The following is a 26,953-nucleotide window of genomic DNA, read 5'->3' on the forward strand; positions in this document are numbered from 1 at the left end:
AGGGAGAAATCCAAAGGCTTCAGTCTCCCAAAAGTATCTTGTCCCAGTGGCCACACCAAGCCTAGTCCCAGCCTGAACTTCCAGGATGGCCCACTGGTCAGTGATCAAGTAGATTGATCAAGTAGGCCTGGTAGATTGTTTGCTCTCTCGGACAAAGGTACTGAGGTTGATGGCAACCTCCCAACTGCTGCCCTGGCAGAGATTAGCCCAGGAAGTTCTTGGCCAAGAATTATATCAGGAGTTCCTCAGTACATTGGGATATTGAGTGCCTTTGCTGTAATTGCAATAACCAAACAAAAAAAAAATCCTAAAGTTTTTAAATTGTTCTCCACTAAATGTAGAAGTTGATTACTTTACCGGGGAGCCACATACTGTTTGACCCTTCTCATTCTGAATGTTAGTTAAAAAATGATCAATCATTTAATAGGCAGCATCTGCTGATTCAAACTCAGCAATCCACCCACAGTGTTCTGTGTTAGCTTGAGTTCATCTTGTTTCTCATTACAAAATGAAAAGCAGCTCCCTTGAATTAACCTGCACTAGTGGAGATGATTACTTCTACTAACTAATGACGTGCTATTCCTCTTTCTTTCACTCAACCTCGCATGTTGGCAGTTTTAGTTTTTGAGGCCTTTGAAAGACGAGATGATCAGGACTCCTGGGTCAAGTTTCCATCTGCATTATGGGCAGCTCAGTTGGAAAGGCGTAAGACATTTCCAATGTTAGAGACCCTGTACATACACTCTACCTCAGGCACTCAGCTCAGGAATATGAGACAGGAGCGGATTCATTCAGCACCTGGAGCCCATTCTACTGCTCAGTCAGCTCCTGACTGATCTGAGCCTCAACTCCACTAATCCATTGTCGCTCCATAACACTTAATACTGTTATATAACAAAAAACTATCACTTTCAGTCTTAAAAACTTTAGCTGTCCCTCAGCTTCCACAACCTTTTTGGGCCAAGAATTCCAGACTTCCATTATTGTTCATGCAGAAAATACTTCCTGATTTCCCTTCTGACTGGCCTGGCACTAATTTTAAGATTCTACCCCCATGTTCTTGATTTCCTCACCATAGGAGGAAGTAGTTTCTGTCTATCTATTCCATTGATTGCCAAACCATGAACATTAACATCAAGAAGTCATGGTCCAGGATGTTGCCATATCACCAGCTCTTAGCATTGACAATGTGATGCTGGTGGCTGTTAGTGGCTTCACATATCTTGGCTCCACAATCACCAACTATCTGACACTTGATGCTGAAATCAACACACACATCGCAAAAGCTGCTGTTGTTCTGTCCAAGCAGAGTAAGAGAAATTGGAACAACAGTGACCTGACGGAGAACACCAAACTGTGAGTTTACCAAGCCTGTGTCCTCAGCGCAATCCTCTACAGTGGTGAGACCTGGACAACATGTGCTCGGCAGGAGAAAAGGCTAAACAGTTTCCACCTTCGCTGTCTCAGATGTATCCTCGGTATCTCTGGGCAGGACAATGTCACCAACTCAGAGGTCCTGCTGCATGCTAATTCCATCAGCGTACACTCATTGCTAAGTCACCAACATCTGCACTGGCTCAGCCATGTTCATCAGATTGATGATGGCCATATACCTTAAGACCTTCTGTCTGGTGAACTGGCCACTGGGTCACAACCTGCTGGGTGTCCATACTTCAGCTACAAGACACCTGAAAGTGAGATATGAACACTGACAACCGGGAGACAGTCGCTGACAGCTATATTTGGAGCTGGCTGTTCGGAAGGGCATTGGAAGAGGCGAGCTCAGCTGGCCGAGAGGAGGGTCCAGAGAAAACACAGGCCGGAGTATCATGCATGTTCTCAGCCCAGTGTCTCTGCCTGTAGAAAACATGGCAGAGGCTGCCATGCCGGAGTGGGATCCTGAGCCACACCAGGCAATGCTTAACACACACACAGCACAACCATGGTCCATTGAAGCTGTTCTATTGAATGCTTTAAAAGCTCCATTTAACATTTTGAAAACTTAGGAGTTTTTTGGGTCAAAGGGTGAAAACAGTGCTCACTAGTTGTTGTGCTAATCACACTAGCCTGTTTGAAAGTTTTAGCATCCAATTTTAGTCTGATTGCTGGTTATCATAATTTGAGCTTCCTTCCAGGCACTAAATCACTAAATAAACACCTGTAGATTTAGTACTCAGGTGATGCTTGGACACAATTTTCATGCAGCAGTATATGTGGGGCCTTCATACCCACCTTCACTGAGGGTATGGTGTACTCTGGCCCACTCACAATGGCAGGTTTCTAGATGGGGCAGGTTGCAAAGGGGAGGGCTCACAGGGTCTCGGATGCAGCACTGGAGGCCGAGGGGAGGAGGTCTAGGGGAGGAGGTCTAGGAGATGAGGGGTGTTCTATAAGTGCAGGGGGCCAGGAGGGCACCTCCCCCACCTGGCCCTCTGTCAACCTGGTCTCATGTGCTCATCCCATTCCTCATGCAGACCAAGGGAGATCGCGAGCAAAATGCCTGTTACCAAACAATCCCTTTCTCCTGGTGACTTCTATAAGGTGTCCAGTAAGGTGGAGCAGAACAATGCGTACTCTTTTTAAGGAAATTCCTCAAGAGAATTTCCTGAATTAACATTGCTCAAGTGTTGGTGAAGTCTTAACAAAGTATTCTAGAAAACCTCCATTCATTTTACAATGCAAGCAGCAGTCTGAAATGGTGAATGTCTCTTTAGGCAGTACTCAAAATTGACACCAACACCATGTTTACTCCCAAACAGCTGGTCGATGTCAGGAGAGGGCATTAGTTGAAGTGTCAACCACCAAAATGTCTCCATTGTGAACAGTGGCAGACAGTAAGTGGCAAACAACTGTTTAACAGGCCTCCAGGCAGCTGTTCCTAGTGCTAGCTTTAATACCTTTACCAAGATTGTGTCTTGCATTTAACACCGACTACACCAATGTTTCAACTTGAGGTCCAATTTTTGCCACCTCTTTAGTGTCTTAAGTATTTGATGAAAACCATCCCCAGTGAATCTTTAATAGCGAAACTGGCAGAATGTAAAAAAGCACTGTCCCATTGTCCCAGTCACCTGCTGGCCACCCTTAGAGGCAAGGTTTCTTTGGTCAGAATCACTGTCCGAGCCCTGACAGATGCCCTGACCCAGTCAATAACTTACACAGAAGTAAGGAGTGTTGGAGGTTTTCTCGGCTGTGTCGTTTTAATCTGCTTCAGCAAAGGGAGCTTGACAACTCTAAAGTCAGGCCTACAAATGACTCCAACCCCACAATACCTGGCCTCTCGGTTGTAAAATGGAAGCCCTGCACCAGCCTCTCAGGCCAACGAGAGCTGACCAAGAAATTTGGCCTTGCCAGCATTGACTGTGTCCCAGGACAAATATTAATTTCTGAAGCACTCAGGCTCATTGCCTTGATAACTTGGACAGAGAATCAGAGATAAAAACAGAAAGTGCTGGAAAAACTCAGCAGGTCTGGCTGCACCTGTGGAGAGAGAAACAGAGTTAACGTTTTGAGTCCAACATAACTCTTCTTCGGAGCTGAGAATCAGCGCCCAACCCACCTAATCTATAGTCATGCAACAGATGCGTTACAGCAACCAAGGGCAACTGAGGGTGAGATGGCCCTGCCCATGGCAGGATCTTCCGGTACCACTGAAGTCAATGGACTTTTGGCTGGCCCACCGCATCAATCGCACTGAGGCCGGATAATCCTGGCCTGACTATCTGTTTTTGAGCACGAATCTACTGCTTGCCCTCAAAGTTTGATTTTGTATTTTTCTTCCCAATTCAGTATTCCCCATTCCCTTGAATGCACTGAATGATGGATGATCTCAGCACCTTGCCAGATATGAGACTATTTCTATGGCCTGTGCTAGGGGATGGGGAGGGCAATTTAATCAAATATTGTCTTCAGACCATATTTTACCAGAACACCGTCCACCAGGTAATTGTTGGATCCGGTACAGTATCAGCGATATTGACTCGTAACCCAGAATGCCTGAACAAATAATCCAGAATAATGAGTTCAAACCCCACCATGGCAAACAGGGAAATTTACATTTGGTTAATTAAAAAAATCCAGAATTTAAAAAAAAACTAGACTCAGTAATGGTGACCATGAAACTACTGGATTGTCGTAAAAGCACATCTGGTCCACTAATATCCTTCAGGAAAGGAAATCCACCATCTTTACCTGGTATGGCTTACATGTGGCTCCAAAGCCACAGTAAAGTGATTGACTTTTAACTGCCCTCTGAAATAGCCTAGCAAGCCACTCAGTTGTCAAGAGGGCAGCTCATCACTGCTATCTTCTCAAGGGAAATTAAGGATGCTCAGTAAATGATGGCTTTGTCAGCAACTGTGCCCATGAATTAATAAAAAAAATATTGTAGCTCACCAACCCCAGAACTTTCCTGGTCAGTGTGGTAGAGTTTTATGCTCTACCGGTTTGCTAACATGATTAATTTTAATGGTTAATCTGATCCAGCAAGTGATGACATGATACCTGTACAGGCTGACCGCAGGATTTGCTTTTGCAGAGCATCGGAATCTCACTGTGCTTCCTTCCAGGACAGGCTGTGGCTCCACGGTCAGGTTCACCAGAGGCGGGTCTACAGGGAGAACAGAAAACAGGAGGTAGATTGTTGCCAACTCCAGAGTGTAGCTCTCACTCTCAGAACAAGTGAGCGGCTTGCAAAAGCGACTACCCAGCCTTGTGAATGCTAACAATTGAAATAGACTTTTAGGTATCTCAGTGAAAATGGAGTCAGTGGTATAGACTTTTGGACAGCATAGGAGATGTAGATTCACTGGTAGACAACTGCAACAACAACTTGCATTTATACAGCAACCTGAATGTCATAAAATATCCCAAGATTTTCATAGGAGTGTTATCAGATGCAAATTGACACTGGACCAAAGCATAGTCAAAGAGTTTGGTTTTTGGAAGGCTCTTAAAGGAGGAAAGAGAAGGAGAGAAGTTTAGGGAGGAAATTCCAGAGGCTATGAAGGATACATTCGCCAATGATGAGACAAAGGTAGTGGCTTGTGCTCAGAGGCTTGTACGGTTGGGAGAGATTACAGAGATGGGGAGGGGCAAGGCCATGGAGGAATTTGAAAATGAGAATTTTAAGTGAGGCATTTGTAGACCAGGATCCAATGTAAGCCAGTGAGTGGGAGAGAAATGCCAGGGATATATATATATATATATAGATGGGTGTTTGGCAACATGTTATGTTGCTAAGCTTCCTTTTCTTATAACAATATAAAATTTATTCAAAAGCAAAACACTGCTGAGGCTAGAAATCTGAAACAGAAAGGGAAAATGCTGGGAATATCAGCAGGTCAGGCAGCATCTCAGGAGAGAGAAACAAGGTTAATGTTTCAGGGCGATGACCCTGATTGTGAGTTCTGATGAAAAGTTATCGACCTGAAACGTTAACTCTGTTTCTCTCCACAGATACTGCCTGACCTGCAGAGTATTTCCAGCACTTCCTCTTTCAACATGTAAAATTTATTGTTAGTTCCACTTCCATGCCTTGCTCATTTGGTGGTACAGAACTTGAATATTGCTGGAAAAAAGAGACTGTTTTTGTCAAAGCTTTTCATCTTGCACTCATCAGGACAATTCGCAAGAAGATGCCAATGTCTAGGGAAACAACATTTTTATACTGTATGAGAAGAGAATGCTGATTGGTTTGCAAATGGACTCTGATTGGTAGAGGCATTACTATGAAGAATGCATCAGTTGATGGTGACTGACAGTTAACTGCCTAGCATTGTTTGAAATTTAAACCAGGCAGCTTGTCTCTGATTGGTCAAGACATTGGGTGAGATTTTCCACATCTGCCCACTGCCAGGGTCTTCCACCGCAAGTCAATGGGCTTCTGGCTGTGGTGCTGCCTTGCCTGTGGTGATTCCCTCTTGTGACAGGGCTGGAAAATCCCGGCCATTGTCCTGGGGGATGAACCAATGAATAGCTGTCACTTATTTTAATTAGCTGAATCAGGCACAATGTGTGTACATAGTCTTTTTGTCTGCAAAGATCAGGGCCCTGTGTATTAATATATGTAGCTTCCAATATATATGCAAATACTCCACATTGTGAACCAGACTGACAATCTTGATTTGGTTGTTAGCATAATTCTTAGCACACTGAGGAATATTTATTAAATGTTGTCCACTCGTGCAATCACATTTAATATTGGACACTGTGTTTGGAGTTTTGCAAACATAGGCTGATTGAGTATGGTCCATACCATGCCCCTTGCAAACAGTGGAAGGGGCATGCTGTTTGATACAATCCACCATTCTTTGGGATGCACGACTGACAGGCCAAGCCTAACACCAGCAGTGAAATTCATACTTCACTTCATTCATTGTTTTGAATTCTGTAGCTGGTAGACACTCTCTGCAGGTAACAAATAGTGAAGTTTGCAGATCGACAGCAATCTTTCAAAAGAACAGCTGAGTTGATCACATCTGTTCTTGAGTGTCTCCAGGTCACAACCGTGCATGGTTCCTGAGTAACTTGGGTAATTCATGCTGAGAATGATTCTGCAAGCCCTTATCTGAACACTTTCAATGGCTTTATATTGCTGAAGTTGATTCTACTCGACTATACAGGTGCCTCATAATCCAATACAGGGCGAATGAAAGATGTGGAAATGATGACAAGATCATTGAAGCAGAGGGAATTAAATTTCAGCTTCCAAAGCATGTACAAATGACATTTAGCTTGTTTAACAATAGAACTGACATGTCCATCTTATCTTAGATCTTCCTGCATAAATATACCCAACAGTTTGACAGTGTTATCGAGCTGGATTGTGACATCATCTCATGACAAATTGGGAGGGGCCAGTTTGTCTTGAGTGAAGCAGATGTCAACAGCCCCACACTTTTTGAGGTTAAAGCATACTCTGTTCTCTGCAGAACATCTGTGAAGTTGCTCAAGAACAGCAAGGAAGGTTTTCTCTTTTTTTATTCATTCTTTGGAAGTGAGTATCACTGTTAAGGGCATCACTTATTTCCCTTGAGAAGGTGGTGGTGAGCCCCCTTCTTGAGCTGCTGCAGTCCATGTGGCATAAGTACATGCACAGTGCTATCAGGGAGGGAGTTCCAAGATTGTGACATGGTGTCAGTGAAGGTTTGCCAATATGTCACCAAGTCAGAATGGTAAATGATTTGGAAGGGAGCTTGCAGGTGGTTCCTATCTGTCTGCTCCTTTGTGATATCTTTGCAGGACAGAAAAGAGACAGTGTGCCATATGTAAAGTCAAGTACCAACTGAAGCTAATTTATTCAGTTTTGACTACATATACATACATACACAAATGGCTGCAAGAGGGTGTTATTACACTAATACACCCCTCCCTCCTTAAAGAGAAAGTACACAATGTTCAAATTCTAGACAACTTACATACATTTCTTATTTTTCATTTATTTACAAATCCAAAGTTCAAGAGAGTCGGGGGGCAGAGGTGAGTATGGTGGCCATTATCAAGGAGAAGGTGCTAGGAAAACTGAAAGGTCTGAAGGTGGATAAATCACCCGGACCAGATCGATTATACCCCAGAGTTCTGAAGGAGATAGCTGAAGAGATAGTGGAGGCATTAGTGGTGATCTTTCAGGAATCACTGGAGTCAGGGAGGGTCCCAGAGGACTGGAAACTCGCTAATGTAACCCCCCTTTTTAAGAAGGGAGTGAGGCAAAAGACGGGAAAGTACAGGCCGATTAGCCTGACCTTGGTTGTTGGTAAGATTTTAGAGTCCATTATTAAGGATGAGAATTCAGAATACTTGGAAGGTCATGGCAAAATCAGGCAAAGTCAGCATGGTTTCATCAAGGGGAGGTCATGCTTGACAAATCCGTTAGAATTCTTTGAGGAGGTAACGAGTAGGTTAAACACAGGAGAGCCAATGGATGTTATCTACTTGGACTTCCAGAAGGCCTTTGACAAGGTGCCACACAGGAAGCTGCTCAGTAAGATAAGAGCCCATGGTGTTAGAGCAAGGTACTAGCATGGATAGAAGATTGGCTATCTGACAGGAGGCAGAGAGTGGGGATAAGGGGAGTCCTTCTCAGGATGGCGGCCGGTGACTAGTGGAGTTCAACAGGGGTCAGTGTTGGGACCACAACTTTTCACTTTATACATTAATGAGGGTATCCTGGCTAAGTTTGCAGATGATACAAAGATAGGTGGAGGGACAGGTAGTATTGAGGAGGTGGGGAGGCTGCAGAAGGATTTAGACAGGTTAGGAGAATGGGCAAAGAAGTGGCAGATGGAATACAACGTGGGCAAGTGTGAGGTCATGCACTTTGGTAGGAAGAATAGAGGCATAGACTATTTTCTAAATGGGGAGAGAATTCAAAATTCTGGAGTGCAAAGGGACTTGGGAGTCCTAGTCCAGGATTCTCTTAAGGTTAACTTGCAGGTTGAGTCAGTAGTTAGGAAGGCAAATGCAATGTTGGCATTTATTTCAAGAGGACTAGAATATAAAAGCAGGGATGTGCTGCTGAGGCTTTATAAGGCTCTGGTCAGAGCACATTTAGAATATTGTGAGCAATTTTGAGCCTCGTATCTCAGGAAGGATGTGCTGGCCCTGGAGAAGGTCCAGAGGAGGTTCACGAGAACGATCCCAGGAATGAAAGGCTTAACATATGAGGAACATTTGAGGACTCTGGGTCTATACTCGATGGAGTTTAGAAGGACGAGGGGTGATCTGATTGAAACTTACAGAATACTGAAAGGCCTGGATAGAGTGGACGTGAGGAAGATGTTTCCATTAGTAGGAGAGACTAGGACCCAAGGGCACAGTGTTAGAGTAAAGGGAAGACCTTTTAGAACAGAGATGAGGAGAAACTTCTTTAGCAAAGAGTGGTGAATCTATGGAATTCATTGCCACAGAAGGCTGTGGAGGCCAGGTCATTGAGTGTATTTAAGATGGAGATAGATAGGTTCTTGATTGGTAAGGGGATCAAAGGTTACGGGGAGAAGGCGGGAGAATGGAGTTGAGAAACTTATCAGCCATGATTGAACGGCAGAGCAGACCCGATGGGCCGAATGGCCTAATTTCTGCTCCTATGTCTTATGGTCTTATGGTCTTCTAGGCTGAATTTTAAGAATCAATTCAGCTGCTGTTCTGCCAGGAGTGGTATAAGGTGTGTTACATGATATAAACAAAAAAGTCACCAGTTTGTAATTTAATGACAACTGACAATTCTTCTGATTTATATCTAGCATTTGCTTAAAGCAGGATGATACAGTGGAACTGTGGTGTGTTTTCTCCCATTCATTTTCATAAATTTGACAAACTCTTCTGAACAAAACTGAGGTCTGTTGTCATACATAATGTTTGCCAGGAACCCATAAGCAGCAAATAAACTATGCAAAATATCTAGGATTTTTCTTGCTGTTGTTTGATTCATCAGAGCCCTTCAACCTACTTCAAATGGCTCTCCATCACAATGAATAGCTGTTGCCCTTCAAATTCTGCAAAATTTCTGTACAGCCTCTGATGCATTCTAGCTGGCCATTTCCATGGTTCTGTAAAGGTACCGATGGCGGCTTCTTTTCTCCAGCTTGACATACTCTACACTGTTTCACTGTGCCTTCTACCTCCTTACCTAACCCTGGTCATCAAAGGTAGCCTCTCGCTAGACTCATTGTCATGCCCATCCCTAAGTGTTGATCATGAAGACCACAAAGCAACTGCGATCTGTACCTTTCTGGCATTACCACCTTGGCTCTGCACATAACACAACCTTTATCAATGCACAATGGTTAATTTCTAAATCCAGTATCTGTGTTGGTCACTCACTTGCAGTATAGTCGTATACCCTTGCCAATGCAGGGTCCCTGCAAGTTCGTCTACCAATGTCATCTGCTGTGACTGGCAACTCATCAACGAGTGAAAAGAAAAATACATCTTTCTCCTTGGGCTCTACCTCTGAGGGGGATAGTAGTTTCGAAATTGCATCAGCATTACAATGATCTTCCAATTTTCTGTATTTAATATCGTACCAATAAGCAGACAAAATCAAAGTCCATCTCTGTACTCGGGCTGCAACTAAAGTGGAGATTGGAGATTTTGGATTCAAAATAGCTGTCAGTGGCTGTCAGTTTTTGATTGCGAAACTACAACCATACAGATATTTATGAAATCTTCTTACTCCAAAAATCAAAGACAATGTTTCACATTCTATCTGAGCATAATTTGCCGACTGACACTGAGGGTGCATGAGGCAAATGCAATCAGTCTCTCCTCACAATTATCCAACACATAAGAGATCACAGCACCTACTCTGCATGGAGAGGCCTCACATGCTAGCTTAATCTTTTTGGACACACCGTAATGTAAGAGCATTGTACCATCTACCAATTTACTTTTACATAACTGGAAAGCCTGTCACGCTTCCTTGCCCAATTCCATGGAACACCTTTCCTCAAGATTTCATTTAATGGATGTAATAAGGTCGCCAGATTTGGTATGAATTTACCGTAGTAATTCACTGAGCCCAAAAAAGATCTGAACTCAGCGATACTCAGCATTTCTTATTGCTTGAACTTTATTTTTGGTAGGATGTGACCCATCTTTGTTTACTCTGTGGCCCAAATACTCTACAGAGTTTTAAATATTTCACATTTTTGTGCCTCCGCCTGTACTCTATACTTTTCCAAATGTTGGAGCCCCTTATTCAGTCTTTCAACATGGGTCTGCCTGTTTGGAGCTGAAATAAGTACATCATCCAAACAGCACTCTACTCCCTCAATTCCTTGCAAAGTATGATTCATCACTCCTGGAAAATTCCAGGGGCTGAAGGAACATCAAATGACAGCCTATGGAACTGAAATAGACTCACGCATGTGTTAATAGTCAAATATGACTTAGAATCATCATCTAACTCAAGTTGCAAATAGGCATTGATCAGATCTAATTTTGAAAAAAAATCTCACCTCCTGACAACATTGCGAACAGATCCTTCATGTGTGGTAATGTAACTGGTGGCTAACATTCCAGTTCCTGATTCACAGTTATCTTAGAATCCCCACATATTCTTACACTACCATCTGACTTTGGTACTACCACTATGGGGATAGCCCAATTACTCTGTCCTACTTTACAGTTAATGTTCTCAGTCTCAAGTCCTTTCAGATCTTGCTCTACTTTCTGCCATAGAGCATAGGGTGCTGAATGAGTCCTGTAATAAACTGGTCTTGTGCTCCTCTGGACTCATACGTTGGTTTTATATCCTTGAATTGGTTTTCCGGTTTCACTCAACACCTGAGGGCACTTTACGTTGTTTTGCATTGTGAATTTCACTTCAGCGCAAAGAGTCTCGTTCCAGTTTAACTTAAGTTATGTTAATCAGTTTCTTCCTAACAAGGCTGGTTTTCACCCTTCGCCACAATGATAGGCAACTTGGCACCTTTTTTCTTGCATATAACTGGAACTGACACAGTTCCTATTATAGGGATTTTCTCTCCTCCATAACTTTGTAATTCTACACATGATTTCTCCAGGTGACTCAACTTTTGATGGAAAGCTATTCAGGAATCACACTAACTGATGCACTTGTGTTGACCTCCATGTTTACCGGAGCTCCATCCAATGGCACTCGGCCTATGATGACCTGCGAATTTCCACCAGACATCCTTATGCTTTGGATCAAATGGGTCTCAACCAACTCCTCATCGACCTGGTGTGGTAACTGTATGCAGTGACTTCCATTCCCTCCGGCCAGCGTTTTCTCCATTTACATTCTTTCGACATGCCTTGGCAAGATGACCTTTCTTCTTGTAGCCCTCTGTCTTCAGAAATGGACAATTCTGTGCCCATTGTTGACATAAGCACTGATAACAGGAATTTTTAGTGCCTCTGCTAGTATAACTGCTGTCCTTAGGGCCTGCTGCTTACTCAACTGCAGCTTATTCACTTCAGCAGACAACTGCGGTTCTTAATTCTAGTTTACTACAGGACTCATCCAGTTAACTGACTTCTCTTGAGCCACGTTCTGTCATGCTGTTGGGCAAGCTATGTTGAAAGTTAATTTTGGCAAGTTCAGCAAATTAGTGCCAAGGCATTCACTTTTTAAACCACAGGCAAATCTCCCACAATGCTCTCCAAAATGACAATGGAGGGACAGCCTTTTCAAAAACATGATAAAGTCTCCAATGTCCTCACTGGGCAATTGATTCCTGGTTCCAAACCGATAGCTTTCTGCAATCTCCAATAGATTGAGATTGTAGTGCTACTCAAGTTTACACAAAATGTCTGATAGCGTGTCTTTTGGCTTAGCAGGGGCAAGCAAATTCTCATTTCATACACTCCTGGGCTTGCTTTAATCAGAAATATCTCCCTTTTCTTTCCTCCTATTGCCTGATTAACAGCTGGATTATCAGGAACATTGAGTATTTATTTGTAATGAAACACATCTTTAGGCACTCCGCATATGCACTGAAAGACTCTTGGTCATGGCTATACTCCCCCAGTCATCCAATAATACTTATTGATGCAGCAATCTCTGAAGGTCAACCCACCTAGAAAACAGCCTTTTCACTGAGACTGGATTTTTCAAATCTACAAGGCACAATTCAAGAATGTGATGAAATACACTCCACGTTCAATCATGAGTCTGTGGAACTTTCTTCTCCAGAGAGTGGTAGAGGCAGTGTCATTTAATACTTTAAGGCAGAGCGAGATAGATTCTTGACTAACAAGGGAATCAAAGGGTATAGGGGGTATATGGAAAAGTGGCACTGAGGCCACAATCAGATCAGTCATGATCTTATTGACTGGCAGTGCAGGCTCAAGGGGCCAAATGGCCTACTCCTGCTCCTAATTCTTATGTATGTTTATATGTTTCTTGCATGAGTGTGGATCCAACAAGATTCATGAAACTTGACACCATCCAGGACCAAGCAACTTGCTTGATCGACATCCCATCCCATCCACCACCCTAAACCTTCACTCCCTCCACCACTGGCAGACAGTGGCAGCAGTGTGTACCATTGATGAGATATACTGCAGCAGTTTGCCAAGCCTCTTTCGATAGCACCTTCCAAACCCATGAGCTCTACTACCTAGAAGGATGTAATGGCAAAATAACATTCTCTTGCGGCCATTTGTGTATGTATGTAAATATAGTTAAATTGGAATAAACTAGTTTCAGTTGGTGCTTAACTTTCCATGTGGCATACTGTCTCTTGTCTGTCTAGCAAACATATCACAGTTTGGCAAGCTTGAGCAATGGACTGCAGAGCTCAAGCATCAGCTGAAGACACAGCAGTGCATCCGGGAGACTGAGGGTTACGTGGTTAGCATGTTTTTAGATTTGGTTACTCTGCAGCTTAAGGAATTGCAGTCAGAGGGGGAATGGGGGATCAACAGTCAGGAGAAGGGAGGCAGGCAGGTAGTAAAAGGAAAGCCCCAGAGTGCATCTCATTCAAGAACCATTTTTCTGTGCTGGAAAATGGTAAGGGTGAAGGTTCCTCTGGAGATTGCAGCCAGAGCCAAGTTCACAGCACTGTGGGAGGCTCAGCTGCACAAGGGGGGAGAAGTAAGAATGCAAGGGCAATAGTGGTAGGATCCTCAATAATGAGGGGTCCACAGGCACTTCTGTGGCTGTAGACGTGACTCCAGGATGGTGTTTCCTCCCTGGTGCCAGGGTCAAGGATGCCACATCGGCTGCTGGGCATCCTGAAGGGGGATGGCGAACAGTCAGAGTTTGTGGTTCACATTGGTACCAACAACATAGGTAGAAAGAGGAATGAGGCTTTTTATAACAAGAATTTAGGGGGCTAGGTAACAGATTAAAAAAGCAGGACCTCAAAGGTTCTAATCTCTGGATTACTCCTGTGCCATGTGCTAGTGAGTTTAGGAATAGGAGGACAGAGAGGATGAATGCTTGGCTGAAGAGATGGTGCAGGAGGGAGGGCTTTAGTTTCCTGGATTACTGGGTCTATTTCTGGTGAAGGTGGGCCTATACAAGTCGGATGGGTTGCATCTGAACAGGACTCGGACCAACAACCTTGCGGGGAGGTCTGCTAGTGCTGATGGGGGGGGGACTTTAAACTAATTTGGCAGAGGAATGAGATACAGCATGGAGGTACAGTAGGGGATGATGCACAGCCAAATATAGGAGAGAAACTGTCAGTCTGGAAGGCAGAACAAGTTTAGACCTGTTAAGGCACATGGGAATAATGCAAGGCCGGATTGTATCTATTTTAACACAAGGAATCTTACAAATAAGGCAGATGAATTGAGGGCGTTGATGAACACATGAGAATATGATATTGTTGCTATCACAGTGACATGGTTGAGGGAAGGGAAGGACTGGCAACTCAATATTCCAGGGTATAGAAGCTTCAGGTGTGACAGGGCGGGAGGATGTAAAGAGGAGGTGGCATTGCGCTATTGATCAAGCAGACAATTACTGCAGTAAGGAGGGATAGTATTTTAGAAGGTTTCTCAAATGAGGACATATGGGTGGCACAGCCTCAGAGTAAAGGGAATACCTTTTAGAACAGAGATGAGGAGAAACTTCTTTAGCCAGAGAGTGATGAATCTATGGAACTCATTGCCACAGAAGGCTGTGGAGGCCAGGTCATTGAGTGTATTTAAGATGGAGGTAGATATGTTCTTGACTGGTAAGGGGATCAAGGTTACGGGGAGAGGGCGGGAGAATGGGGTTGAGAAACTTATCAGCCATGATTGAATGGCAGAGCAGACTCGATGGGCCGATGGGCCTAATTTCTGCTCCTTTGTCTTATGGTAGAACTTAAAAAAAAGGGGGGCAATCACTTTGCTGGAAGTGTACTATAGGCCTCCAAATAATCAGGGGGAGATAGAGGAGCAGAAATGTAGGCAAATCTCAGAGAAGTGTAAAAATAATAGCTTAATACTAGTAGGGGATTTCAACTTCCCTCATATTAACTGCGATAGTCTTACTGTGAAAGGGTTAGAGAGGGCAGAATTCTTAAAGTGCACCCAGGAGAGCTTTTTGAGCCAGCACATAGAAAGTGGTACAAGAGAAGGGGCAGTACTGGACCTAATCTTAGGGAATGAAGCCGGGCAAGCGGTAAAAGTATCAGTGGGGGAGCATTTTGGGGATAGTGACCATAACTCTGTAAGGATGGAAAAGGACAAAGATGGTCCGGAAATAAAGGTCCTGAATTGGGGGAAGGCTGATTTCAATACGATAAGACAGGATCTGGCCAAAGTGGATTGGGAGCAGCCACTTGTAGGAAAGTTTACATCAGAGCAGTGGGAGTCATTCAAAAAGGAAATAGTGAGAGTTCAGGGCCAACATGTTCCCGTAAAGGTGAAGGGTAGGACCAACAAGTCCAAGGAACCCTGGATGTCAAGGGATATAGAGGATTGGATAAGGGAAAAAAAACAGAGGCTTATGGCAGATACAGAGGGCTGAGAACAATGGAACCCCTAGAGGAGTATAGAAAGTGTAGCGGGGTACTTTAAAAAGTAATTAAGAGAGCAAAGAGGGGGCATGAAGAAACACTGGCAGGCAAGATAAAGGTAAATCCCAAGGCATTTTATAAATATATTAAGGGAAAGAGGATAACCAGGGAAAGAGTAGGGCCCATTAGGGACCAAAGTGGCAATCTGTGCGTGGAGCCGGATATGTTAATGATTACTTTTCATCTGTGTTTACTATGGAGAAGGACGATGTAGGTGTAGAAATCAGAGAGGGAGACTGTGATATACTTGAACAAATTAGCACTGAAAGGGAGGAGGTGTTAGCAGTTTTAGTGGGCTTATAAGTGGATAAATCCCCAGGCCCAGATGAGATGTATCCAAGGTTGTTATGTGAGGCAAGGGAGGAGATTGCAGGACACTAATTTGGTAAATTGGATTCAATATTAGCTTAGTGGCAAGAGGCGGAGAATCATGGTCGAAGATTGTTTTTGCGATTGGAAGCCAGTGACAAGTGATGTACGGATCAGTGATGGGACCCTTGCCGTTTGTAGTGTACATTAATGATTTCGATGTGAATATAGGAGGTAAGTTCACAGGTGACATGAAAATTGGTGATGTCTTAAATAGTGAGGGGGAAAGCCTTAGATTACAGGGCGATATAGATGGCCTGGTAAGATGGGCAGAGCAGTGGCAAATGGAATTTAATCCTGACAAGTGTGAGGTGATGCACTTTGGGAGGACTATTATGGCAAGGGAATAAGGAATGAATCATAGGATCCTAGGAAGTACAGAGGATCAGAGGGACCTTGGTGTACATGTCCAAAGATCCCTGAAGGTAGCAGCACTGATAGATAAGGTGGTTAAGAAGGCATATGGGATGCTTGCCTTTATTAGCTGAGGCATAGAATATAAGAGCAGGGAGGTTATGTTGGAGCTGTATAAAATGCCAGTTAGGCCACAGCTGGAGTACTATGTGCAGTTCTGGTCGCCACACTATAGGAAAGATGTGATTGCACTGGAGAAGGTGCAGAGGAGATTCACTAGGATGTTGCCTGGGCTGGAGCGTTTCAGCTATGAAGAGAGACTGGATAGGCTAGGGTTGTTTTCCTTAGAGCAGAGAAGGCCGAGGGGGAACCTGATAGAGGTGTACAAAATTATGAAGGGTGTAGATAGGGTAGATAGGAAGAAACTTTTCCCCTTAGTGGAGGTGTCATAACCAGGGGGCATAGATTTAAGATAAGGGGCAGGAGGTTTAGAGGGGATTTGAGGAAAAATGTTTTCACCCAGAGGGTGGTTGGAATCTGGAACACAGTGGCTGAGGGGGTGGTAGAAGCAGGAACCCTCACAACATTTGAGAAGCATTTAGATGACACTTGAAATGCCATAGCATACAGGGCTATGGGCCAAGTGCTGGAAAATGGGATTAGAATAGTTAGGTGCTTGATGGCCAGCACAGACATGATGGGCCAAAGGGCCTGTTTCTATGACTCTATGGCGACAAGGGTCGGATTTTCAATTCTCCAGCCAAACAAATTTGTTTGGAGAATCTTCTAGAAAATCAGCAGAGGAACTGTGAGGTTTTAGTTTTGCTGAGAAATAGTTTTTAAAATACAGTTTAGTGGATGGGGCACCAATCAAGTGGGCTACTTTGTCCTGGATGGTGTCAAGCTTCTTGAGTGTTGTGGGAGTTGCACTCATCCAGGCAAGTGGAGAGTATTCATCACACTCCTGACTTGTGCCTTACTTAATTATTCACTTACAGGATGTAGGCATCGCTGGCTAGGCCAGCATTTATTGTACATCCTTAACTGCCCTTGAGAAGGTGGTCATAACCTGCTGCAGTGTGTCTTGTGGATAGTACTACTGCCACAGTATATCGGCTGTGGAGGGTGTGAAAGTTTAAGGTGGTGGATGGGGTGCCAATCAAGCAAGTTGATTTGCTCTAGGAACATAGGAACAAGGAACAGGAGTAGTCCTTTTGGTCCCTCGAGCCTGCTCTGTCATTCAACATGGCTGATATTCTAACTCAGCGCCCTTTCCTAATATCTCTTGATAATCCTTAATCTCAAAATATCTATCAATCTCTGTCTTGAAAGTACACAATGACTGAGCCTCCCCACCCCTCTGGGATAGAGAATCCCAAAGATTCACCACCCTCTGAGCGAAGAAATTCCTCTGCATCTCAGTCTTAAATGGCCCAACTCTTAATTCTGAGACTGTCTAATCTGGCTCTAGAACACACACACTCACACATATACACACACACCCATTCCACCCCCAGCCAGGGGAAACATCCTTCCTATATCTACCAAGTCAAGCCCTGTAAGAATTTTGTTTGCTTCAATGAGGTCACTTCTTTTATTCTTGTAAACTCTAGAGAATATAGACCCAATTTTCTCAATCTCCCCTCTTAGGACAATCCAGCCATCCCAGGAATCAGCCTGGTGAACCTTCATTGCACTCCCTCTTGGCAAGTATATCCTTCCTTAGGTAAGGACACTAAAACTGTACCCAATACTCCAGATGCAGTCTCACCAAGGCTCTGTAAAATTGCAGCACGACTTCTTTATTCTTGTACTCAAATCATCTTGCAATGAAGGCCTTCCTAATTTCTTACTGCATCTGCATGCTAGTTTTCCATGGCTTAGGAACGAGGATGCCCAGGTCCCTTTGGACATCAACACTTCCCAATGTCTCACCATTTAACTCCACTTTTTTCCACATTATATTCTATCTGCCATGCTCTTGCCCATTTACTTACCCTGTCTAAATCCTTTTGAAGGCTCTTTGTATCCTCCTCACAATTCACATTCCCACCTAGTTTTTGTGTCATCAGCAAACTTGGAAATATTACATTTAGTGCCCACATCCAAATCGTTGATAAGGATTGTGAATAGCTCAGACCCAAATTCTGATCCTTGGGGTACCTCACCAGTCACAGTGTGCCATCCTGAGAATGACCCGTCTATTCCTACTCTTTAATTTATTTCCATGAACCAATTCAGAATCAGTGCTAGTACATTACTCTCAATCCCATATGCTAACATTTTGTTTACTAACTTCTCGTGTGGGACCTTATCGAAAACCATCCAAAAATCCAAATACACCACATCCACTGGTTTCCCCTTATGTATTCTAATACTTACATCCTCAAAAAACTCTAACTTGTTTCTTAAACAGGATTTCGCTTTCATAAATCCATGCTGACGCTGTGCTGATGTGTTGAGTTTCTTGAGTGTTGTGGGAGCTGCACTCATCCAAGCAAGTGAGGAGTATTCCATCACACTCCTGACTTGGACCTTGTAAATGACGGACATGTTTTGGGGAGTCAGGAGGTGAGTTACTCACTGCAGAATTCCCAGCCTCTGACCTGCTCTTGTAGCCACAGTATTTATATGGCTGGTCCAGTTCCATTTCTGGTCAATGGTAACCCCCGGATGTTCATAGTGGTGGATTGAGCGTTGATCGTGCCTTTGGATGTCAAAGGAAGATGGTTAGAGTCTCCCTTCTTGGAGATCGTTATTGCCTGGCACTTGTATGGCTTGAATGTTACTTGCCACTTATCAATCGAAGCCTGGATATTGTCCAGGACTTGTTGCATTTGGACATGGACTGCTTCAGTATCTGATGAGTCGCTCATGGTGCTGAACATCAGCAAACATCCCCACTTTTGTCCTTATGAAGGAGGGAAGGTCAATGATGAAGCAGCTGAATATAGTTGTAGATAGTGGACAGTTGTTGTGAAGTTGAGGGGGGGCGCGGTTCAGGTCAGGAGGTGAGATTATTATGGATTATAGGAAATGTGGGTTTAGTTCATTTCGACTGTTTAACTGTGCAGTGAATATGCACTTAATTACCAAAAAAAGTTGTGATTTGGGTTGTCACTATCTCAGTGCCAGGGCTGCAGTGTTGTGATAATACTCTCGTGGACAAAGTCTAGTTTCCACACATAATTGACAGGCTGAGCAAGATCGGTGGAATGGGTTTTCCCTTTATTAATAAAGCTTAATAAATTACTTAAATACCTCATAGAGAGTACAAAAATATTGAACTACGGTCTGTCGCTATTGTTTGGTCGTCTGTCTACCTTCATTCATCGTTAACCACTCCATCAGGGATTGAACAAGTCTCAGAGGAAATATCCAATGAATATTCATGCAGCAGAGTGAGCCAGTTACTGCTGTAACAATATTCTCAGTGTGAGAATTCCCACAGTACCAGATTGGCCATAGGCTCTGCTCCTGTCTGATGGTCCTGCTGCTAGGGTATGCTGCAGCTCGAGCTGCTCACTTTAAACATGAGCCTGAAGCTAGGAATGTTATAATTCTCTGGTTACAGTTTTAGCAGATGCTGGAAAGTAACCATTCGATTAAATCAAAGGAATGGTTTGTAATGAGAAAGAGAAATTTTGCACCAAATATCATAGCTACAAGCTTTTATAGTCTGTTTTGTTTACAAAGCTGAAGAATGCAGTACTGGCCTATCATCCAGAAAGACCTCGACTTTAAGCCTGCTACTGCACTCTCTCCCACCCACCCAACTCCCCGGCCGACACTCATCTAACCCTGCTTCTCCTCACACTGATCCATGTTATTCTAAAACTGATCTCAATCTCCAGAAACTTAAAAAAAAACACCCTAGACATTCATATCTGGATTTTAAACCTCCCAGCCTCCCCCTCAACAGGCAGGGGCGAGTTAGCTCAGGGGCAAAATTCTAACAATTAAGGTCCCGCCTCCAGATCGCTGTGCTCTCTCCCACTGTAACATTCCCACCAACATTCAGAGCTGTCTCACCCCTGAATAGCATCTGGTTTCAAAATACTCACAGGATCATACCTTATAGCCAATGATCCAGGTGTTTGAGAATCATCTTCTTTTCATTCTCTGGTTCTGGGTGCACTTTGTGTGGGTGATGGGCAAAACTCACAAATATTTATTCCAACATCCCAAGCCTTTCGGGACTTCTCATCTATTCCTGGACTACTGTGCCCTGATGTCAGCATCAGGTCAGATTCAGCCAGTCTAGATTCAAAGTGAAACTCTCTTCACTCTGCCCCAATAATATACCTTAGTTATAACATTATAATAGTGCCTACTCTCCCTTTTCATTCTTCATATTATTCATCTTACACCCTCTCTGATTGGCATTAATAGGTTAATGTGAATTAGCAGAAGTTTGGTGTTATGGACTCATGCCAACCCAAAACTTACCCTGACTCAATTGATCATTACTCGTGTGACTGGGGAAAAACTTTCAGCCTTCCACTACCAATTTAAAAGTCATGTTGTACCTCCAAATTAATATTGGTCCATATACTACATTAGTCAATCGCTCTTACCCCCTACACGGATCCATCCCTGTGATTTCTCACACTGATCAATCCCAGTGTTTTCCCACATTGATCCATTCCTGCGATTTCCCACAATGATCCATCCCGGTGATTCCCCACACTGATCCATCCCAGTGCTTTCCCATACTGATCCATTCCTGCGATTTCCTTCACTGATCCATTCCTGCGATTTCCCACACTGATCCATCCCAGTGCTTTCCCTCACTGATCCATCCCTGCGATTTCCCTCACTGATCCATTCCTGCAATTTCCCACACTGATGCAGCCCAGTGCTTTCCCTCACTGATCCATCCCTGCGATTTCCCTCACTGATCCATTCCTGCGATTCCCCACACTGATCCACCTCTCTTGCTCCTTACACAGATCTAGTTCTCTGATTCCTTGGTTCATCAAGCCCAATTACTCTACATCCCGGTAGGTGCTCCCAGCAGCACTCCAGATGCCAATGTTTGCCTCTCCATGGTGGGTGTTTAAGTATGAGCATCAGGTTAGAGGAACAGTGAGCTGCACTGCAATGCCATCTATTGAAGATTGGCCTCCTGGCAATCACTACCGACACTTCCAGGTAAAGAAAGAACTGTTGAGTTACGGATCAGATCCAGGCTCTGGCCTGTGGAACTGTATCCCAGCTAGCTTACTTGTAGAAACGGGAGAGACAGTTAGGGTAGAATGTTACAAAATAATGCATTAAACAGTATGATGTCCTTTTAAGAATCAATTATGCAAAGCGATTAGGTCTGAAAGCCCTAACAGGTTAGGCCTATTCAATGTTCATTAGAAAAACTCTGCCACTTTATCATGAGCTATGTTTACAGCATTCCTAAAGGTGCCTACAGTACAATCCTGGATTTTTTGCAAGGAAGTGGCTTTCACACAGTATTTAAATTTTTTAGCTGCCAGATGGTTCTCCATCTCTCATCCCCGGTGGTCCTATTTGACATCTGTTTGCCATTAATATTAAACAGTTTCTCAGAAGATAGATTTCCCCCTCTGATCACATAGCGACTCAGTGCAGCACAAGCTAATAATGTGCCAGGGGCCCAGCGGGCTGTACGGCCTCTGTGTAGTTCCACTCTGCATAATTATTGCATAAGAGTTTTTGTTGCGGTACAGAGAAATGGAAATAGACATTCAACATTCAAGTTACTGGAACAGATTTCACAGCAGCAACTTTATAACACAGACAGCAAATCAGCAACATGCTTTTGGAAAAAGGTTGCTACCTTTTTTGGAATTGCTCTAACTCACAGTAGGGCCAGTGACAAAAATGCTGTCAACAGCAACTTGCATTTATGCAGTGCCTTTAACTTAGTAGGATGTCCAAAGGCACCTCACAGTAGCTTTATCAAACAATGTTTGACACTGAGCCACATATGGGGATAATATGCCAGGGAACAGCACTTGGTGCGAGTTAGGACTTGGGCACTGGCGTTTTGGAAGAGCTTATTTTATAGACAATAAAAGCTCGGCCAGGAACTGGAATAGTCAAGTCTAGAGGTAACAAAGGAATTTATGAGAGTTAATGGATGTGTGAGCCAATAATTACTCTAACAACAAATTTAAGATAATCATTTGAGCTTGCTAGAAGTGACATCCATTCCTGTGCATGGTCCTGTTCTCTACAAACAAAAGAAATATATTAAAACCTTGCATCTTTTTTGAATTATCCAGGAGCTTAGAAAGCCTCTAGTCCCGTTGCTTCCTTCATGGTAATGCCTTTCAGAGTCAGCTTGCCAACCAATCAGGATGCTTTCCTCATGTAATATAAATTGTCATGATCATTTGAAATTTCTTGCATTTGTCCTGATGAGTGCAAGATGAAAAGCTTCAGCAACATGTCTGTCTTTTCAGCAAGATTACAGTTAATTTTAATAAACAGGCTGGCCATCAGCTAGAAGTGCTCACCATCACATCCTTATCTCGGCCAGTTACAGAAGCTCTCTTTCTTCTAGGTTCATCCACAGTCTCATCTCTCAGCTTTGGTGTCCCACATGGTCTTTTCCAAATGATAACCATTCCATCATCTTCTGTTACACCTTCCCATCGTGATCCTCTCACTATAACATTCTAGGCCCTGGGCTGGGACATTACAAACTCCACTCCAGGATTTCAGCACATAAATTCAGGCTATCACTCCAGTGCTGCATTGACAGTGTTGCACTGTCAGAGGTACCTTCTTTTGGATAAGACATTGAACCAAGCCTTTTTCTGCCTGCTCAGGTGGATGTAATAGATTTTATGGCATTTTTCTGAAAGAAGAGCAGAAGGTTCTCCCAGTTTCATGGCAAACACCTTTCCCTCTATCAACACCAACTAACAGGTTCATTGGTAATTCATTTCACTGTCGTTCATAGAAACTTCCTGGGTGCAAATTGGTTACCCTACATGACAACAGGAACTGCACTTCAAAAGCATTGGTTTTATTTGTTCAAAGGGATTTGGGAAATATATGGTCTATACCCTGAAAAACTTCTCCTTGTATCACTGTAGTTCGTGTACTGCTAGTACTCCCATAATAGTGTTAGATAAGGAATCTCAGGATACTGATTCAGAGATAATGAAGGAATGGCTATAAATGTCCATGTCAGGTTGTGGTGGGTTTTGGAAAAGACCTGGAGATGTTGAAATTGCTGCTTTTGTTCTTCATGGTGGTAGAGGTCAGAGGGGAGGAACATGCTATTGAAACAACCTTAGTGATATTGTGCAGTGCAGCCTACTAAGCATACATGCTGCAGTCATAGTGTACCAATGGTAGAGGGGGCAGCTAGTGAGTCTGGGAACATAAGGGGCAATCAAGTGAACTGCACTATCCTGGATAGTGTTAAGTTTCTTGAGTATTGTTTGCTACTGTACCTGTCTAGCTGAGTGCTGGCTATGTCAATATGTTCCATCACAATTGAGGGTGTTAGAAGTTAGAAAGACTTTAAGAGGTCACTCATCATCGAGCATCCAGCCTTTGCCCTTCCTGTTAATGCCACAACATCAGTATGGGTGGACCAATTGAGCTTCCAAGATGTTGATAGTGGAGGCCTCAGCCCAGTCAAGATTAACAAATAAATTCCATTGTTACCACTTTGGAGTGTTTCTGCATGGTTCAGCTGTAATCCCTGCTCCTTTTGTGTGCCATGTCTCGCTGACATTGTTGGGAACCTCCTGGCAATGGGTATCCACTCGGGACCTGTGCTGAACTGCTGGTCCGGAACCATGACTCAGGGTCATGCAGGTGTCAAAATCCTAACCACTCAGTGGGAAGTTGGAAATTTAGGTCCAATTTTCTCAGTACTCACTAGTATCCCTCTTCACTGTGTTTACCATTCTCCAAATAAATGAGTCACTTCTACATCCTCGCTGGAAAATTCCACATTCATCCTTCCTTCAGCTGTCAGACGTGCTGCACTCAGCCGCACACAATTGTTCGGGGAGTCGGGCATGATCAATCTGCACCCACTGGCCTTGAATTGAAGGTAACTTCTTTTGTTTGCTAATCAACATCTTTCCCAAGGGCCAAACCTCACCAGGAATATTCCAGAAACCCATCAAATGAAAGTAAATTTTGGAGCAGCTGGAAAACTGGCTCACATAGGAGGCCAAAACGCAGATGGACAATGTTATCTCTTGTGTTCTGATCATTGGAGAGTCACACCACTGATCACTAAGCCCTGGAAAGCACAGAGCCCTGTGCCACAGGCTGAGCATCTGTTACCATCATTCTTAAAATTCAGGTCAGAAATCAGGTCAAATAATTACTTGTAAAGTCTTAAACAATGAATGCTGAAAGCAGCATTAGTAGAATAACCTGGCAGGGGCTACTGACTGAAAGTGTGAGGGAACTGATTAACATCAGTGGAGGTGGAATCTTCTGCAGTTCAAAGGTTCTTGGGCATTGGAGGCTTTTCCAGGTCCCGAGCCCGATGATGCCAGAGGTCCCACCCACCTGTGTAATCTTCCCAGTGATGGCCAATCCCAGAGCCTGCCTCCGTGTTCACTGTCCAATTTGGCACAGTGAGCAGTGAACGCAGGTGTGAGGGCTAATTGGAGTGCCCTAGGCTGTGGACGGCTGGAAGTACTACTGGGAGAGGTAGGCACTGCGGATGCAGGTTGGTGCATTAAGATGGAGGCTTTGTCTGCACGCTTCTGCACTTGTACAAAGTGATCTTGGCCACACCTGTGAGGCCATCATTGCACTGGGGGAGCCCATCTACAGGATGGGCCGTGGCTGTGGTTGCGGGGCCTTCTGATGCCCCTGACTCTGGGATGGGGTGAGGGGTGGGGGGAGGGGGAAGTGGGATTAAAGGTGTTGATGACCCCTGCTCCTCTGGCCTGCTGCTGTGAGACTGCTTCCAGGCACCTGGTGGGCTTCAGTTTCAACGGTACTGAGCAGGAGGATGGGAGAGGGGGTAAATAGGGGGGGGGGGGGTTGGCTGCAGTGCCTGTCCACTTTCGGGGTGAACCTGGTGGCCTCATCAATCAACCCCCAAATGGGCACTTATTAGAAACTACTAATTATCTTCCCACCATTGCCAGGCAGTTAGCCGGTGCCAGTCAGACTCCTTCTCCGGCAAGATTGCTTGGAGGCAGCAACACATCAAGGATCCATTCTGATGCAAGATTTTCTAATTCTGGCCCCCGACCCCACCTGAAGCCCCATCTTTTCGGCACTGGGAAGGTTTTCCCCAAGGTCAGGAATACAGCCTGCTGGGGGCCGGGGTCAACATTGAGTCAGTTGACCTCAACCACAGCAGACAGTGTGGGTATGACTTGTCTGTTCATAACATTCAATTATAAAATGGGTCTGTAGTAAGCTTTGGGAGCAGGAAGCTAATTAAATATTTTGGAAAATGAACGAAAATAAAGACCTACATTTATATTGTGCCAATGAGGCGTATTTTGAAGTGCAGCACTGGAGTGTCAGCCTGGATTTACTGGATCATCAGCCCGGATTTTGTGCTCAAGGGCAGAATTTTCACCTTGGTGGGTGGGCATGTGCCTGACCCGCTCGGGCGTGAAATGACACGCGACGGCGTCGGGCGAGCGTCCTGATGCCAACGCGCAGTCGCACGATAGTTCGGTCGGCGGGCGCACATGGGAATCGGCAGCACATCTGCTGACAATTAGAAGGCCTGTTAAGGCCATTAAAGTATTAATTAACTTAAATTTTTCTTTGCCTGTCCAACCTTACGGTCGGACAGCAGGTGAAAAGGCCAAGCAGCCTTTGCGCTCTTTAGGAATCCTCATCCATGGGCGGGATGAGGTTTCCAACAGCAAATAAAAAATTTTACATCTCATTCATAAAATGTCCCTGCTCACATGACAGAGTCCCACGAGGGGACACATTTTTTAACATTTAAAAATTCTTTATTTTTGTTTTTCAAGACTGTTCATCTCCGCCAGGCAGCTCTGTGCCTCAGGGGGCTTTTCCACTGCACACCCCGTGCATATGTGCGAAGTTCCCCACTCACCCTCCTCCCCTGCCCGTGCACAGGCGGCGCTGAGCGCTGCTGCTCGCGTTTCACGCTGGCCCGGCCTTAATTGGCCCACCCAGTGTGAAATTGCTGTCTGGCCCCGATCACAGGCGGCTTTCTGACTGTCCCCGCCGAGCCCGCCCGACATGGGCAAAATCCTGCCCCAAGTCTTTGCAGGTCTTTGAAAATGCAGTCTCCTCACTCGGGAGTGAGAATGCGACCCACTGATCCTCGGCTGATGCCCAGTCTGCTATTTCAACATCTAGCAAAAGAAATGAGCAAAGGCTTAACAGCAGTTAACTGGGGGTGAGAGCTGGGTGCAGAATAGTGAAACACAGGACCAAAGATACTCTCCAGACAATACAGAAATGGTAATGGGTATGCAAGGTTATAACGTGAAGAAGCCACAGTGGATATATGAAAAGATCATTCAACAACTTGCGCTCAAAAAAGGCAATTTAGCATCGTCAATGGAATAGCAGTCCTTCAGGTAGACAGAAGTACTAAAAGTAATCACTTTTAACAAGAATGTATTGAGAAAGCTAAAGTGGATCGAGCGAGGCAGGTGGTGGAAAATAGGACAATGGGAAGACATATTTTGCTTATGCTACGAGTCAAAGATCAATGATGGAATAACGCTAAGAGTATTACCTGATCACCTAAGGATGACTTTTGATCATTTCAAAGGCATAATACAAGATTT

The 26,953-nt window shown here is 44.2% G+C and overlaps 1 protein-coding gene across 1 annotated transcript in view; it reads right to left on the reverse strand.

Annotated features, from left to right (window-relative positions):
- Nucleotides 1-26,953, reverse strand: part of kirrel3a (kirre like nephrin family adhesion molecule 3a) — a 259,729-nt gene that overhangs the window by 79,059 nt on the left and 153,717 nt on the right. Inside the window, exon 6 of the mRNA XM_041174294.1 lies at nucleotides 4,504-4,609. Within this exon, the coding sequence (XP_041030228.1) occupies nucleotides 4,504-4,609 (106 nt within the window). The remainder of the gene's footprint in view (nucleotides 1-4,503; nucleotides 4,610-26,953) is intronic.

The sequence above is a fragment of the Carcharodon carcharias genome, chromosome 25 (genome assembly GCF_017639515.1).
Source record: "Carcharodon carcharias isolate sCarCar2 chromosome 25, sCarCar2.pri, whole genome shotgun sequence".
Taxonomy (NCBI): domain Eukaryota; kingdom Metazoa; phylum Chordata; class Chondrichthyes; order Lamniformes; family Lamnidae; genus Carcharodon; species Carcharodon carcharias.